At 41.4% G+C, this 16,710-nt stretch overlaps 2 protein-coding genes across 2 annotated transcripts; one reads left to right on the top strand and one right to left on the bottom strand.

Moving 5' to 3' along the window:
- The first annotated feature begins 838 nt into the window (after positions 1 to 838).
- On the top strand, positions 839 to 5,160 carry LOC109210711 (RNA-directed DNA polymerase homolog). The gene is made up of 2 exons (XM_019374165.1): positions 839 to 1,418; positions 3,387 to 5,160. The coding sequence occupies exon 2, from the start codon at positions 4,090 to 4,092 to the stop codon at positions 4,765 to 4,767; it is 678 nt and encodes a 225-aa protein (XP_019229710.1). The 5' UTR covers positions 839 to 1,418; positions 3,387 to 4,089; the 3' UTR covers positions 4,768 to 5,160.
- Positions 5,161 to 14,124: 8,964 nt separating this feature from the next.
- LOC109210707 (uncharacterized mitochondrial protein AtMg00810-like) lies at positions 14,125 to 15,291 on the bottom strand. The gene is made up of 3 exons (XM_019374162.1): positions 14,915 to 15,291; positions 14,492 to 14,869; positions 14,125 to 14,407 (listed from the first exon to the last, which is right to left on the bottom strand). The coding sequence occupies exons 1-3, from the start codon at positions 15,289 to 15,291 to the stop codon at positions 14,125 to 14,127; spliced, it is 1,038 nt and encodes a 345-aa protein (XP_019229707.1).
- Positions 15,292 to 16,710: the final 1,419 nt, after the last annotated feature.

Raw genomic sequence — 16,710 nt, 5'->3', positions numbered from 1 at the left:
TAATATTCTTCCATGGGATCTTTTACTGAATCTGCAGTGCCAACATCAGCATCTTGATATACTTTGCGTATATCAAGATATATTAAATTATTATACCAATAATGTATAGTAGTAAAAAAAGTGGGCAAATCACTGAAATACTAATTTAAATGATAAGCATGTCAGCAATTAGGTTCCATTTGTTTATACCTGACGTAAACTTATACTAGGAATATATCATTGATCTGCATATGTCAAACACCCGAAATGCAAAATATATGGTATAATTGTAAATTATATGCAGTATAAACCTGATTACGTTGAAAGATACTTGATACAAAAAAAACACATCTAAATATGCAACCAATATATATCATAAGACAGAGAAAAAATAACATTGATTACCACCAAGTCCAGTGTAACTGAAAGTCTGTTTACTTGGCAGCTCATGCCACTCAAACTGCAAAAAGGATTACGGCTGTTACAAATATCAGTTGCCTGACGCTAAGGAGGTTAGTCATCTTAATTAACGCTAAGGATGTTAAGCAGTGTAATTGAAAGTCCGTTTACTTGGATGCGTGAATTGAGGTATAGGGTTTAAAGGATTTTGGCTAGGAATATAATTATTTTGTGGCCTTATGTGTAAAATGCCTAATGGTGCTACATCAGTGGAAATTTTCCTATTTTTTTGCCTACTTCTGTTTTTTGCTCTATGCTATTCCTCATATAGCCCAATTCACCACCAACATGCAATCAGCCCATTAAATACAGCCCAATTATTTTTTAGCCCAAGACTTATTTCACAAAGACTACATCAGCTAGGTAGTTTGTCGTCTTCTCCAAAAAACGCTGCTTTTCACCCATTTGCCTTTCTCTTCGATGTCAAAGCCACTTTTGGCTCCATCTCCATAACTAGAATAGTCCTTAAAGCTTCATCCTTCACAATCAGAAGGTGCATGGCCATTTTGAGCTAAGTTCTGAATCAAATCACTAAGGAATCCCAAAAGTTTTGGCTAAATCTTTAAAGATCACATATGAGTACAAATGGAATTAAAAAGGGTGAAGCTTTTCTTCGTCCTTGTTTCTGAGACCTCTGCCATCACCAACCTTCAAAATTCGAACAGCTTTTGGTTTTGCCTCTCAAATCCTGTCCAAATTCACCGTTGGGAGAACCCTAATTTTTTTATATAAATACTCTTTTTACCTTCTGTCAAAGGATCATGTTTGGGAGCCGCCATTGAAACACTACTATATTTCTTACTCTTACCATTGTTCTTGTCCCTTAGAAACTCTAAGAAAGTACTTTCAAACTTTTATCTTCTGTCCCGGTGTACTTTAGCCGGGATAGAGGTGTTTGAATTTATTGGCTCGGGGTTCGGATCTGTTCATAACGAGAGAGTAGATTCGAAGGCGACGCCCCGTTCACTGCTCACAAAAAGGTAAAATCTGATCCTTTCTGATTTCAATTTTTTCACTCTTAGGTTTCCCTTCTTCAGTTATGCTGAAATATGTTAGTAGAATTTTGATATCACGTCCTTGGAAAGATTCCGTGTTTAGATATTCTATCTGACGTTTGGTTTAACTACTTGAAAGAGTATATCATGTTTAAGTTTAGAACCGTTTCTTGCATTTTATAATCCTATATCATGTATATTTTTTGTGTTTCTTTAGTGTATTATTATGCTTTTGGTTTAGATTTTAACTGTTAGAAACATGATTTTAGGACTAATCACTATTTTACTAATTTATGTCTTAAACAAAAAGAAAGTGCCTCCTGTAGAATATTTAATGTGTCTATTTTCTGTTTTGGATGCTAAAATGAAAATATGGCTTTAAGTTATTCCAAAGCTTAGGTATCGTGCTCATATGTTCTAAAAGCTTGTTCAAAATATACTTTAGCTAACTGAGAATCTATGTTTTCCTTATGAATATTATATCTCCATAATTTTATACATGATTAAACTTCAGCATTTCTGTTAATCTAACAGTAGTCTTAAGGGTGTCAGCATGTATCTTTGCTAGTTCTTTACTTTCTTCTTAAATTTAAGGTTACGTACTACACTGTCAGAATTTGCAAAGTAATTTCTTGTACCATATGTGCCTTCGTTCTCTTTCTAAGATCATGTTTAACTGTATTTTTTATATCTAAAGTAACTTTAAAAGAGTTTACAACATTTTCTTGTCTGCCATTGAGTTAGTGTAAATTATATTTTGGGATGTTATTCAAATAAGGAAGGTAATTTTATTTTTTTCCTAAAGTGAAACATTGTTTGAGAAATTTCTGTTGGTATTAGTTAGATTTCTTTATATTTCTGGTTACCACCATATGTAGACATTTTTTTAAGTATAAGTTTGCAGTATGTAAAATATTTGTTTAAGTATGAGTTTGCAATCTGTGTGCTTCTTCTCTGATTGTTACGTCTATTAAGAAGCATATGGTCCTTTCTAACTCATTCTTCCTTTTCTACTTTGTTTCACATGAACACCGGAGCCGAAGAGTTCCACTTTGAGACTCAACAACGCGGCTGCCGTATATCCGCAAGCACGTCTAGCTTCTACACTGCTAGAAACATAAAATTATTCATTCTCCTGTTTGAGAGCGGAACATAGCTGTTTTGCCTTATTCTTTGCTTTATGATTAGTGACTAAAATTTTACCTGTGTGTGAATATCTTCTGAGTTTAGTTGTATAATTATTTTATTTGTGGTTGTGCAGTCAATATATTAAACCTAGTGGCAATATATTGGTTAGTAACTAGCCCTCATTATCATTTAGGAATTTAGTATACTCCTTTATCATATAATAGTATAAAATCTAGACATAGAGATATTAAGAATTTGGTTAACTTGATTTAGATTCGAGGTATTAGAATTGAAAACTGAGTGTGCTTAAGATAGTGACTCTCGTTTCTTCTTTAGGCAATAACATTGGTTTTCAACTATGATTTTCTTATTTGAACTTTTGGATTTAATTTTTAAGCTTTGCAAATGGGAAAAAACGTGGGATTAACCAACTCTTATATACTAAGTTAATATACTCTTTCTTACACATCTAGACTTGTGGATTTCTTTACACATAACATTAATCTTCCCTTTGAATTAATTGAACCTTTACCTAGAATCTTTATGTTAAGTAGATCATTAACAGAGGTATGCTTTATTACATTACTTTAATCAACTTTAGGTGTCCTACTTCACCTTAGAATAATTAGGTGGAGACTCTTTAACTTTAATCAAACTCGTATTTGCCTATATGTTATACTCTACCTTAATCGGTTTAAAATGGGGAATAACAGGTAGATGATGGGAGCGGCACGTGTATTATCCATCCTCGAGTCCTCATACAGATGAGACTCGAAGATAAAATAATACCGTGTTGTATAACACTAACAGGTTTTAATAATGCAGTCGAGCGGACTTCTGGAGAGATAGTGCTACCCATCCTAGCTGGAGGAGTCACCCTGAAAACAACGTTTCATGTCATGGACCAAGATACAGCCAACAACGCCATCATAGGGCGCCTGTGGATACACGCCATGCGAGCAGTCCCGTCCAGTCTCTCTCAAGTAATCAAGTTTCCTACTCCATGGGGAGTATTCAGCATCCGGGGCGAACAACGCACCGCACAGGAATGCTATCGCATCGCCCAAGATTGCACCCATACCCAACAACTAAATGGGGCAAGTGCGGAAGCCTAGCAATCAGCGATGTCGGGAATCAAGCTTCACGAACGAACAGACGTTATCAAGGATCCCGACATCATGGAAGCATCCGAGTCGATAATAGAGGATCTCGATCCCATCCTACTTGACGGCAACGACAACACGAAAAAGGCTTATATCGGCCACAACCTCTTAGAACCAGATAAGTTTCACAAATTCTTAACTGACAATGACGATCTGTTTGCCTTCTCCCATGCAGATATGCCAGGTATCCCGAAAGACATCGCCACGCACAAACTGAATGTCGATCCCCTCTACCCGCCAGTCGGCAAATAAGGAGGAAGTTCAACACTGCAATCAAGGAAGCCGTCAGCGAAGAAGTCGACAAGTTGCTCACAAACGGCTCCATCCGAGAGTCAAAATATCCCCAGTGGGTCGCCAATGAGGTCATGGTAAAGAAGAAAAACGGAAAGTGGCGGATGTGTGTAGATTTCACACATCTAAACAAGGCCCGCCCAAAAGATTCCTTTCCATTGCCACACATCGGCCAGCTCATCGACGCAGTAGCAGGACACGAGTTGCTAAGCTTCTTGGATGCCTACTCGAGTTACAACCAGACCCTCATGGAGGAAGAAGACCAGGAGAAAACTACTTTCATCACTCACAAAGGAACGTACTGCTATAAGGTCATGCCGTTCAGACTAAAAAATGCAGGAGCGACGTATCAGAGATTGGTCACCAAGATGTTCAAAGACCAACTCGGCAAAACAATGGAAGTCTACATCGATGACATGCTGGTTAAGTCCAAGAGGAAAGAAGATCATATCGATCATCTGAAGGAAGCCTTCGACATATTAAGGCAGTACGACATGAAACTAAACCCCGAAAAATGCGCTTTCGGCGTAACCTCAGGCAGGTTCCTCGGTTTCCTGGTATCGCAAAGAGGCATCGCGGTCAACCCAGATCAGATTAAGGCCATCAAAGGAATACCAGAAATGTTAACCAGCAAAAAACAGGTACAAAAACTGACAGGTCGGATAACCGCCCTGTCAAGATTCATCTCACGATCGTCATATAGGTGTCATAAGTTTTTCAGTGTGCTGAAGAAAGACAACGGGCTCCAGTAGAATTCGGAGTGTGTCGATGCCCTGAGAAATCTGAAAACCTACTTGTCCTCACCACCGTTACTCGCCAAGGCAGAACAAGGCGAATGCCTCCTTGTCTATCTAGCCGTCTCCGAAGTCGTGGTAAGCGCGGTTTTGGTCCTTGAGAGTAAAGGTACGCAATCTCCAATTTACTATATCAGCAAAACTTTGGTTGACGCCGAAACGAGGTATCCCCACCTCGAAAAATTGGCTCTGGCATTGGTCGTAGCTTCACGAAAGCTCAGACCATATTTTCAGTGTCACCCCATAAAAGTGGTAACGTCTTTTTCCCCTCAGGAGCATCCTGCATAGACCCGAGCTGTCGGGTCGATTGGCCAAATGGGCCATAGAATTGAGCGAACATGATATAACATATCAATTGCGAACTGCAATAAAATCACAAGTACTCGCCGACTTCGTCGCTGACTTCAGTGCGGAAATACTGTCTGAGGTCGAACAAGAAGCACTTTCGTGCTTCTCTTGGGCAACCCAACCTTTGGGTCCTCTACACCGACGGCGCATCCAATGCGTCGGGATCTAGGCTGGGACTCGTACTCAAAGTCCGACCGGGCGAAGTGATTCGCCAATCTATACGGTGCCCTGAAATGACTAATATGAGGCCGTAATTGCAGGACTGAAATTGGCCCTCAAATATGGCGCACGACGAGTCGTCCTCCACTATGACTCTCAACTTGTCGTAAACCAAGTTACTGGGACTTTCCAGATCAAGGAGCAGAGGCTAAAGAAATACCAGACCGAAATCTACAAGCTGCTACCAGAATTCGATGAATGCCGATTCGACCAAATACCACGAGCGTAAAATATCGAAACAGACGGTCTCGCCAAGCTGGCAGCATCAACTAAAAACATCACCAAGGAGAACGTGGTCACCCTCCTCCACTCATCAATAGACCAAGTCGAGGTACATTCTATAAATTTAACTTGGGACTGGCGCAACCGCATTATATCATATTTGTAGGAGGGAACACTCCCACAAGATAAAAAGGAAGCCAAGAATCTTCGAATACAAGCAGCCAGGTACAGCCTCATAAACCACGACCTTTACAAAAGGACGTTCGACGGTCCCTTGGCCAAATGCCTCGGACATAATCAAACAAGACAAGTGCTCGAAAAGGTACATGAGGGCCACTGCGGCGCCCATACGGGTAACCGAGCCCTCGTCAGATGTCTTATTCGTGCAGGATACTACTGACTCACTATGAGAAAAGAGGCCACATACTACGTCAAAAAATGTGAGCAATGCCAAAAATACGCCCCTACGATACACCAGGCGGGCGAACTACTGCACTCCGTCACATCTCCATGGTCGTTCATAAAATGGGGGACGGATATTGTCGGACCCCTCCCAGCAGGCCGAGGTAAGATACGCTTCCTTTTCGTTTTAACTGATTACTTTTTCAAATGGGTGGAAACAGGTGCGTTCGCTCAAATACGCGAACAGGAAGTCATCGCGTTCATCTGGAAAAACATCATATGCCGATTTGGCATTCCCAAAGAAATTAGTTGCGACAACGGACCTCAGTTCACCGGGAAAAAGACGACTGAATTCTTCGAAAAATGGCATATCAAGCGGATACTCTCCACACCATATCACCCCACCGGAAACGGTCAAGCAGAATCCTCCAACAAGACAATATTAAACATATTAAAGAAAAAGCTCGAGGACGCCAAAGGGCTATGGACGAAACTGCTACCAGAACTGTTATGGGCCTACCGCACAATGCCAAAGACCAGCACGGGTGAGATACCGTATTCACTGGTTTACGGTACTAACGCAGTCATACCCGTCGAGGTCCGTGAACCCAGCCTGAGGTACTCCAATGAGAGTGGGCCGAGCAACGACGAAAACAGAGTACAAGACCTGGACGATGTTGAAGAACGAAGGGACATGGCTCACATAAGAACGATAGCCAAAAAACAACAAGCAGAAAGGTATTACAACAAGAAGGCCAAAGTACGACCACTTAGAGTCGGGGACTACGTCCTCAAAGCCAGAACACAGGCAACAAAAGACCCGAACGAAGGAAAAATTGGGAACAAATTGGGACGGGCCATGCAAAATCACAGCAGCAGCAAGCAAAGGAGCGTTCCAGTTGGAAACAATGGAGGGAAAACAACTACAAAACAACTGGAATGTCGCCCACCTCAAATATTTCCACTTCTAAGAAATGACGCCATCCAGGTCGTACTCTTTTTCCCTCACTCGAGTTTTGTCCCAATCGGGTTTTCTCAGGGAGGTTTTTAACGAGGCGACAAGGGAGATGTCTTAATGTTCAAAGTATAATTCATCGCCCAGCCTGCCGATAGCATCTCCAGGCCGAGCAATGAAGGGACTAGATACACGAATATTAGTCCGTTGAATGTATACTCCGTTGAATGTACGAAATCTCTATGTATCTCTAATATACGAATGAAATTACTCCAATAAATGTATGAAATCGACAAGTATCTCCAATGTATGAATGAAACAGTCGAAATAACACCCATGGCAAAGGCCATCGCCACGAAAGAGTTCGACTTCCCTCGAACCACGACGGGTTAATATTTTGACACAGTCGAAATAACACCCATGGCTAAGGCCATCGCCACGAAAGAGTTCGACTTCACTCGAACCACGACGGGTTAACATTTCGACACAGTCGAAATAACACCATGGCTAAGGCCATCGCCACGAAAGAGTTCGACTACAGTCGAACCACGACGGGTTAACATTTCGACACAGTCGAAATAATTCCCCATGGCTAAGGCCATCGCTAGAAAAGGGTTCGACTTCACTCGAACCACGACGGGATACTAGTTCGGCACCAACTCGAAAGTAACATCCCAATGGCTAAGGCCATCGTCTAAGAAAAGAGTTCAACATTCTCAAACTACGACGGGATACTACTTCGGCATCAGCTTGAAAGTAACCTCCCTATGACCAAGGCCGTTGCTAACGAAAAAAGTTCAAATTAAACTCACAACACAATGGGGTTAACATTTCAACAAAGATTCGGAATAACATGACTACGGCAAAGGTCATCGTCGAATAAATCAAAAAAAGGAAACAACTCAGAGGTACACGACCAAAATAATTTTCATTACAGCAAATATATTACAAAGTGCTTGTTTCTTTTTACAACGGGCTCAAAGATGCCCTCACAAAAATGGCGAAGCAAAAGTAAATACAACTGAATACTACGCCACAGCATTTCCTGTGGCATACACCTCCTCGTACCAAGAATCGGAGGCAAGTTTGTCCGCATCGTCAGAATTAATATCATCCCCGCCAGGCGTGATGGGGTCATACCCGCATGCCTCACGAGCTGCACGGGCCTTGGCATGCACATCCCGAAGCTTTGCCTCGGACGCCCTCCCGTCAGCATGGAGAGCCTTATACACATCAAGCCGGGCTTCAGCGTGAACCAACAGTTCATACAAATGGCGAGGCACGACATGATCAGCCGATGCATGGGATGTAGAGGGCTGCGACTGACGTCGCACGTTCTCCGTTCTCAAAGAAGCCACCTGTTCATTTAATGCGGACAATTCTGCCTCCAAATCTTGAATACGCCCCTCAAGTCCCGCTACCTTAAGTGCAGATGCCTTTACCTCCTTGTCCTGCTCCAATTTACAAACACGGAGGGCGTCTTCTAAAGTCGCTGCCTCAGAGACGGCAGTGGCCCTATCCCTTTCGGCGTGGGCCAATCCATCAGCATTTGCGCTCAATTCACTCTTAAGGTCAACGACCTTCGCTGCCTTCGTGTCCAGTTCGGCAGTTAAATAGGCCACCTTTGCTTGGAGGTTGGCGTTTTCAGCCATCACTCCTTTTTTAGCTCATGCTCATCTTTCTTGACCTTAAGGGCCGCCTCAAGCTCACTACAACGGGCGATGGCCTTCATAAGGTCCTCATCTCGCTCTTTCAACTCTTCGACCTTACGCGCCAGTTGATCCTCTCTCTGCTTAAGCCCATCGCAGAACAACTGAAAGTCGCGATCCTGAGTGAACATATCAGCCATCACACGATGCTTGGTGCGATATTCTTGATACTTAGAGGACATCTTCCCATAGATGGTCGTATTCCTCCTTTCCCGACGCTCGCGCTCAATCTCCATGATGAGAGTCTAATGTGAAAAACAAAGTTAGAACAAAAGAATAGGCCAAGAATAGTAAAACAGATCCAACAACGAAAAGAAAAGAGAGGCATTTGCCCGTAGAGCCATGCCGGAAACGCTCCGTGACAACTCTACATCACTCATCGCTCTGAGTGCCTTACTCTCAGGAGCAACACATAATGGGGCAAAGACGGACGCCACCTGGTCATAGTTCGATAGCAAGTCGTAGTCCCCGGGGACGACTATGTGTCGATCAGAACCCTCAGTTCTAACCTCCACGCGAGTGTGACGCTCCAAAAATTCTCGAACATCCCCTGGGTCGACGTTCGAACCCGAGCCGTCGCCCTCGGTGCGTAAGCCACCTCCGACAGTAGATGAAGCGCCACCCTCAGCAGAACGCACAGGTCCCCCTCCTTGGTATACTCCTCCTACCCGGGGAGACCTCCCCACCAAAATAACGTCCGCCATAAATGCGGGCACAGGTGCAGTTTCCGACGCACCCGTCCCGCTCTTACCAGATCAGCAGCCACCTCTTTCCCGAGCTCTACCCTCCTCTTTTTTCTCAACGGAGGTTCGTCCCCATAAGAGGACTCATCCACGAGGTTATAGACCGGTAAAGAGGAGGTCTCTTCCCTCACAACCATATCATGAGAGGAGTCTCCCGCCTACACCGGCTGAGCACGACCCTCTCGAACGGATTCCTCCAAAGTAAATTGCATTCCCGCCGAGGAGATGGCCTGGCAAAATGCAGGGACTGGGGCCCTCCGCCTGGAAGCTCCGCGACCTTGCATCACGAGGAGTCGTATCAATAGATAATGGAAAATAGCCGAAGAGTGGCACAGAGGAAAACACTTACCGGATGAGACCTTCGGCCCAAAACGTTTCACAAAAGCAGGCCAGTCTCGGGTCTCCATTGCGTGAAGCAGTAAACGGGCTACCTAGTCCCTTATACCGGCAATGGGACGGGGTGCACGCCCCATAGTTGCAAAAGAAAGCCGCAGATAAATACTAAGTTGAACACAACAAAGAAAAAAGAGAGAGTAAACAAGTTGCGACACCTACGATTATCATTCCACCGCTCCGGGAATCCAGCGGGGTCCGACATAATGTGTTTAGTTCTGACGAAGAAATACTTGTGCCAAAACTTACGGCTCGCCCGGTCGTCAGTTTCGACCACCAGCCCTTTGGTCCAACGGTGCCTCAAATGTACCATAGTACCCCTGTGAAAACTAGGGGAAAACAAGTGCAAGAGGTGATGGATGTCAACGTCGCACCCCGCCAACTCCGCGTATTTTGTCAGCACCAAAAATATTTTATACGTGTACGGAGAAAGCTGTGCCAGGCAAACCTGATAAAATCGATAGAATTCTTCTGCTAACGGGATAAGGGGGAAGGAATGACCAATTACAAAGGGGTATTCGTAAAAAGCACAATACCTCGGTCTATGGACCTCCACGAAGTCCCTCCCCGTCGGAATCATCTCGACATGAGGAGGAATGCTATACTTAGTACGGAGTGCATCTATATGGGTCTGCTCGATTTCAGACACTACCGGAACGGGAGTAGGAGCAGGATCTTTAAGAAAGTCACTTCGAGACATAGGGTGTCTCGGTAACAACTCATATACGGTGGGAAAGCTGTCCCCCTCCCCCGCTATCGTGTCCTCACCACCAGAAGGAAGCGCCATGGATAACGGGGTGGCGTCAGAAATCCCTTGATGTGACCGGTGTGTTCTAGGCATATTTACGGCGGAAAATGTATTAACGAGACAAAAGAAACCAAGAACAATGAACGGAAGAGAGGAAGTTAAGAAATCGCAAAAACAAAGCTAAAGACACGAGAAGGAATGGCCAGAGGAGAAATGACCCAGAGTTTTTGAAAAAACAAACCCTTTACCTATTTATAGGGTTGGGTGGTGCCGGAATCGAAGCGAAAGGCTGCCCATGGCACCAAAACCGAAGCGACAGACCCTCAGTCTCTGTCTCGGGAAAATGCGTAATGATGACGCACGTGAAAGTGACGTCATTTCCCGATAGGACACACAACCCAGGATACCGTGAAGCGCACTGCGCTTCCGTCATTGGTCAAACCGTTATGATTCGCAAACCAAATTTCTCCGCAGGTGTAGACGATGTCCGCTTATCGAGGACGCGTCGGGCTGCAACCTCGACAAGCGAAGAGACTAACTGTATAGGTCCGAATTGGATGACCACGACCGTTGCTGAGTGCGGCGAGGAACGAGGTTCTTACGATATAGCGTTCTTTGTCGTTATAAAAGGTGACGACCAACAGTGGTTAAAGCGAACGCACGACGTCTGTAATAGTGTTAGCATAGTAGGAGACAGTAGGAATATGCTTTTCGAATATTCTTTGTGTTGTACCGTTTTAGGGTTTGAAAGGGATTGTCCCTTATAAATAGGAGAAAAACGCTCTGTAAAAGGGGGGATACAAAAAAGACAACTTTGCTTACTGAATACAGATCTAAAATCCTTACATCATCTTATTTTGGTCAATCGCATTCATTACAACATTTTTCCGCATTTGAAGTTATCATATTTATGGGTAATCATTTGATTCCGACATACAAGGAAGCATCGATCATCTTGTCTTTCTCTTACATCATTTAATCTAGATTTTATTATACTTGGCTGAGATTTACCTCTTCATCTGTCAGGTTTTAATACCTTTTGGTCAAACAAGATAAATAAGGAGAAAGAAAAGCAGATAGAAAAAATGAAGATTTTTTTTTAGTAAAGAGATGAAGAAAGACAACGAAAAAGTAGGGATAAACGTTAGGTGAGGATAATTACACACTTCTTAAAATTTGCACAAGTCAAGCAACTCATAGTCAAATTTATTTAGATATCTAATTCAGAAATTTATCTTTTTTTTTTTTTGGGTCTACGTACAGATCATGGACTCTTATTGGGTTGTCTCTAAACAAATAATAACTACTTCTACTTGGCACACTCTAATGAATAAATAGTTATTCATCTTGATTCATGATTAGATATTAGACTAATAAATGGAGTAACACATCATCTCATAGATACCCCGTCGATCATTACTTAGTTTACAGCAATAATAGTAATCGAACCTTATGTTTACGCCAAATTATACCAATTTAAAATAATGAATGATTTTATTTGGTAAAAATATGTTTAATTAATCACGATCAAGTGAAAGAAATCTACATACAAGCACATGTTGTGCATCCATTGATTTGGTATAAACACCCCAAGTGAGTAAATTTAACCTAACGTAACCATGTTTTGCTTCCGTTGAACTGTTTCAACTATGAGATGATGTGCATATTCAATATGTAATATACAATTCTTATTATGTATATATATCTAAATATAACATATACACATCCCCCCCCCCCCCCCCCCCAACCAAAGTTTAAGAATTGGGTTTGGATGAATCTAGACATATTATATGTGTCTCCATTACTGTTTTATGGGTATCATAATACATGGTACACACTGACACATAAGCATCAGCTATATATCGTACTCCTTTGTCTACACTACAATGCACATGAATTATCATCTCCTCAATAATTTCGTCTTGCAATATTGGTAACTCGATAATTAAATTTCCCTCTTGACGTAGACATTATTATTGTCTTCTTAGTTGTCTAGTTATCTTTTTTCGATTTTGAACTTGGGATAAGTTCTTTGACCAAAAACTAGATAAGTCCTGTGGATATGGAGATTGACGAGGATATACAGAGACATCACATGGTGCAAATTAATTCCATCAAGAGAACGCACATGATACGATAACTGGATCGAACACATGATTTTTTTTTTTAAAACAAATTCCAAGACTGCGTTTCTTTCTTGGGTTTAATTAGCTCATATGCATTGACTATACATCAGGTCATTTAAAAGATACTCAAATTATATGTATTTATTTATTCATAATATGTGAGATTACTAACTAAAAAATAGGGATTGTAACCTACCACGACAGAATAAAATACTCTAACAGTATAAAAATTGTAACATATTAACAATATAATTAAGTTAAATCCTTTCTATCAATTTGGAAAACCACATAAAACATCCATGTCGCTAGTCCCTAGGCATAATTTGATTAATTAATAGAAGAATCTCATATACATTACGAGTCTTAAGAATTTTATAATATAATGAAAAAAGTTAAAACTAAAACTTCGCCCATAATAAACTATCAATTCCATATGGCTAATAAAATATTTAGATGCCATAATGGTAGAATCTCTCGAGTGCACATAAAACAGGCATGTCGCTAGTCCCTAGGCATCATCTAGCTATTTTCTTTTCTTTATCCCTCCTTGCTTTTGCTCCTGTATTTTGCTAATGATTTGTTTGCATTGTGGGAGGAAAGGGAGCAAGATAACATGTTTAGGTACCTTTATTATATTGTATTCTAGATATTCTCAATTCCTTAAATAATAGGCGAGACTATACGTCAAGCATTTTGCTGCCAAACTTGAATACTTGCTGCATGGATCATGTAAAATTCCAATCTTAATACGATTTGTTTGATGCTTCTAACTATTCAGAAAATTAGTTCTAAGATACGCGCTTTGCGCGTGTACCTCAGATTAAAATATAAATTTAAAAAGTTATATAAATATTATTAAATGTATTCTTGACGTTCAATTGTTAAGTGGCCTTACGAAAGTATTTTTAGAATTTAATATTGAGTGTTTTTTTTTTTTTACCATTTCTGTGCATACATTTTAATTTTCAGTAATAATATAAAAAGGATGCTCCTTAAATCATAGACACTAAGGCATAACCAATTTGCTAAGTTTGCATTTTTTATAGGACTCTTCGTCCTAAAGAATTTATTAATTAAATTTAAAAAGAGGAAAAAAATTAGTAAGTTTCATAATGTCACTTGCAAAATAAAAGAGCTCTCCTATTTTAATAAATAACTATGGCACCCTAACAAATTACACATGCAAGCTCAGATCTACAGAGCTGCCATGGAGTCTTTTGGAAGGTTCTGAGAGAGGAGAAGAAAAGGGAATAGGAGATAGGGATAGAGAGAGCAGATAGATCGATATGTTTTCTGTAAAATGAGAACCCTCAAATGCTTTTAACTGTACAAGCATATATACATGTTGACTATTTGACCAAGCTAATTTTTAACTAAGCTAGCTAACCACTAACTAAGTATACAATACAATAATGAATGTATGAATAATAACTATACTCAATACCCCCCCTCAAGTTGGAAGTGAGGTCTTCACAGCCAACTTGCCTAGGACAGCTGAATGTTTGACCCCTGTGAGGGCTTTGGTGAGAATATCAGCCAACTGATTGTGAGTATTCACACGATGAAGAGAGATGAGGCCTTCTTGTAGCTTGTTCCTCACAAAATGGCAGTCGACTTCAATGTGCTTGGTCCTTTCATAAAATACTGGATTATGGGCAATAAGTATGGCAGATTGGCTATCACAAAACACCTGAATAGGACTTGGTTGGGCAACAGTAAGCTCTGCAAATAGCCTGCTCAACCACACCAACTCCCCAACTACTTTCCTGAGGGATCTGTACTCTGCTTTAGCTGAGGACAAGGAAACAGTCTCCTACTTCTTGGACTTCCAGCTAATAGGGCTGTCTCCTACTAAAACAATGTACCCAGTAACAGACCTCCTAGAGTCTGGGCAAGCTGCCCAGTCTGAGTCAAAATAGGCCTTGATTGAACAGTCAGGACTGTTGGAGAAGAATACACCCAAGCTAGGATCCTTTTTGAGATACCTAAGGAGGTGAAATGCTGTAGTCAAATGAGTGTCCCTTGGAGCTTGCATAAACTGACTTAAGAGTTGCACCCTATATGCTATATCCAGCCTGGTATTGGTGAGAAAGTTGAGCTTTCCCACTAATTTTCTGTAGTATGTGGGATCTGGTAGGAGATTACCCTCTTGTGCTTTTAGCTTGACAGTAGGACCAAGAGGTGAGGAGACATTGCTGTAGTCAAAGCACTAGTATTCTTTCAGTAAATCCAAAGCAAACTTCCTTTGAGATATAAGGATACCATCAGGTTTGTATAGGACCTCTAGACCCAAGAAATAGTGAAGTCTGCCCAAATCCTTTATTCTAAACTTTTGATCAAAGAAGGCCTTCAAACTTGCAATCTCCTCTGAGTCAATTCCAGTGATGATAACATCATCAACATATACAGCTACAAAGATGATGGATGTGGAAGTTTTCTTGCAGAAAAGGGAGTGATCATTTTCAGAATGTTGGTACCCCTTTGAAGACAATGCTTCAGTTAACTTTGCATACCATTGTCTACTGGCTTGCTTCAGTCCATATAGTGACTTGTTTAGCTTGCACACCATTCTACTTGGACTGCATTGATTAACTACAAGTCCAGGTGGAGCCTCCATGCATACTCCTCATGTAGGTCTCCATGGAGGAAGGCATTGTTCACATCCAATTGGAATATATCTCAGCCCTTCTCAACGGCCACTATAACTAGGACTCTAACCGTTGTCATTTTCACAACAGGGGAGAAGGTGTCTGTATAATCAATCCCAGCCTGCTGAGTATAACCCTTTACTACCAACCTAGCTTTGAATCTTTCAATATTTCCATCTGCTTTATGTTTGATCTTGTATGCCCACTTACAACCTATTGCTTGCTTTCCAGATGGTAAGGGGACCAAGTCCCAAGTATGGTTGGCATGGAGTGCCTCAAATTCCTGTGTCATGGCTGCTTGCAAAGCAGGATTGAGGGATGCCTCTTCATATGAAGATGGCTCACTATCATGGCAAACACTTAGCATCAAGTGCTGACTTTCAGAAAATAGAGCATCAGAAGTGATTGTGATGATGATTAGAAAACAGGGCATTTAGTGAAAGGGTGCGGTGAGGTGTAGTGGACAGTTGAGTGGCACTACTATGTAATTGGCAAACATAATCTTTTAAGTAGACAGGAGCCTGATGAGTTCTATTTGATTTCCTTAGAATTGGTGTTTCTGATTGTACATGTGTAGATGAATTCTGTGAATTGTTATCATTTGAAGATGGAGAATCAGAGGTGTTTGAATATGGTGTATCATTGGTGAGTGTTTCAGAGTGGTGTTTTGTGTCTGGAGATGTGACACTATCAGAACTTTGTCCAATGTTCATAGGGGAAACCTGACTGCTGTCCTCAGAATAGCTGGGAAATGACATTGTTTTAAGAACATCAGGAAATGAAGTATTATTAGAACTTAAGGATAATGGGAAAACATTTTCATGAAAGATTACATCTCTGGAGATGTGAATTCTCTTGGTGGCCAGGCTTAGCACCTTGTAACCTTTTGTCCCAACGGGATATCCTACTGTCACGATCTCAAATACCCCGGTCGTGATGGCACCTATCACAGTACTAGGCAAGCCAACTAAACATTTACCACAACGAAATCTTTTATAAAAATCATTTTTCTAATATCGAATAAGTCTCAAATTCGTCATATGAAATAGATAAATAAAATAGAATATGCGGAAAACCAATACAAAATACCAACACAACCCAACAATCCGGTGTCACTGGTCAAGAGCCTCAAAATATAACCCATAAGTGACTGAATAATACATCATAAGTCTGAAATAACAGAAATACTAAGATAAGAAGGAGGAAAACAGGGTTGCGAACGCCGTGCAGCTACCTTGCGATCTCCGGAAATACTCTGAGAGTGCTGGAAGCTCTCACTCTGATGCACGAGCCCCTGGATCTGCACACAAGGTGTAGGGAGTAACGTGAGTACGCCAACTCAGTAAGTAATTAAAGTATATAAAGTCTGAGTGCAGTGACGAGCATTT

The sequence above is a fragment of the Nicotiana attenuata genome, unplaced genomic scaffold, assembly GCF_001879085.1.
Source record: "Nicotiana attenuata strain UT unplaced genomic scaffold, NIATTr2, whole genome shotgun sequence".
Classification (NCBI taxonomy): Eukaryota; Viridiplantae; Streptophyta; class Magnoliopsida; order Solanales; family Solanaceae; genus Nicotiana; species Nicotiana attenuata.
Note: the sequence above shows the minus strand (reverse complement) of the source record. Positions and strands in the feature narration are given on the sequence as shown.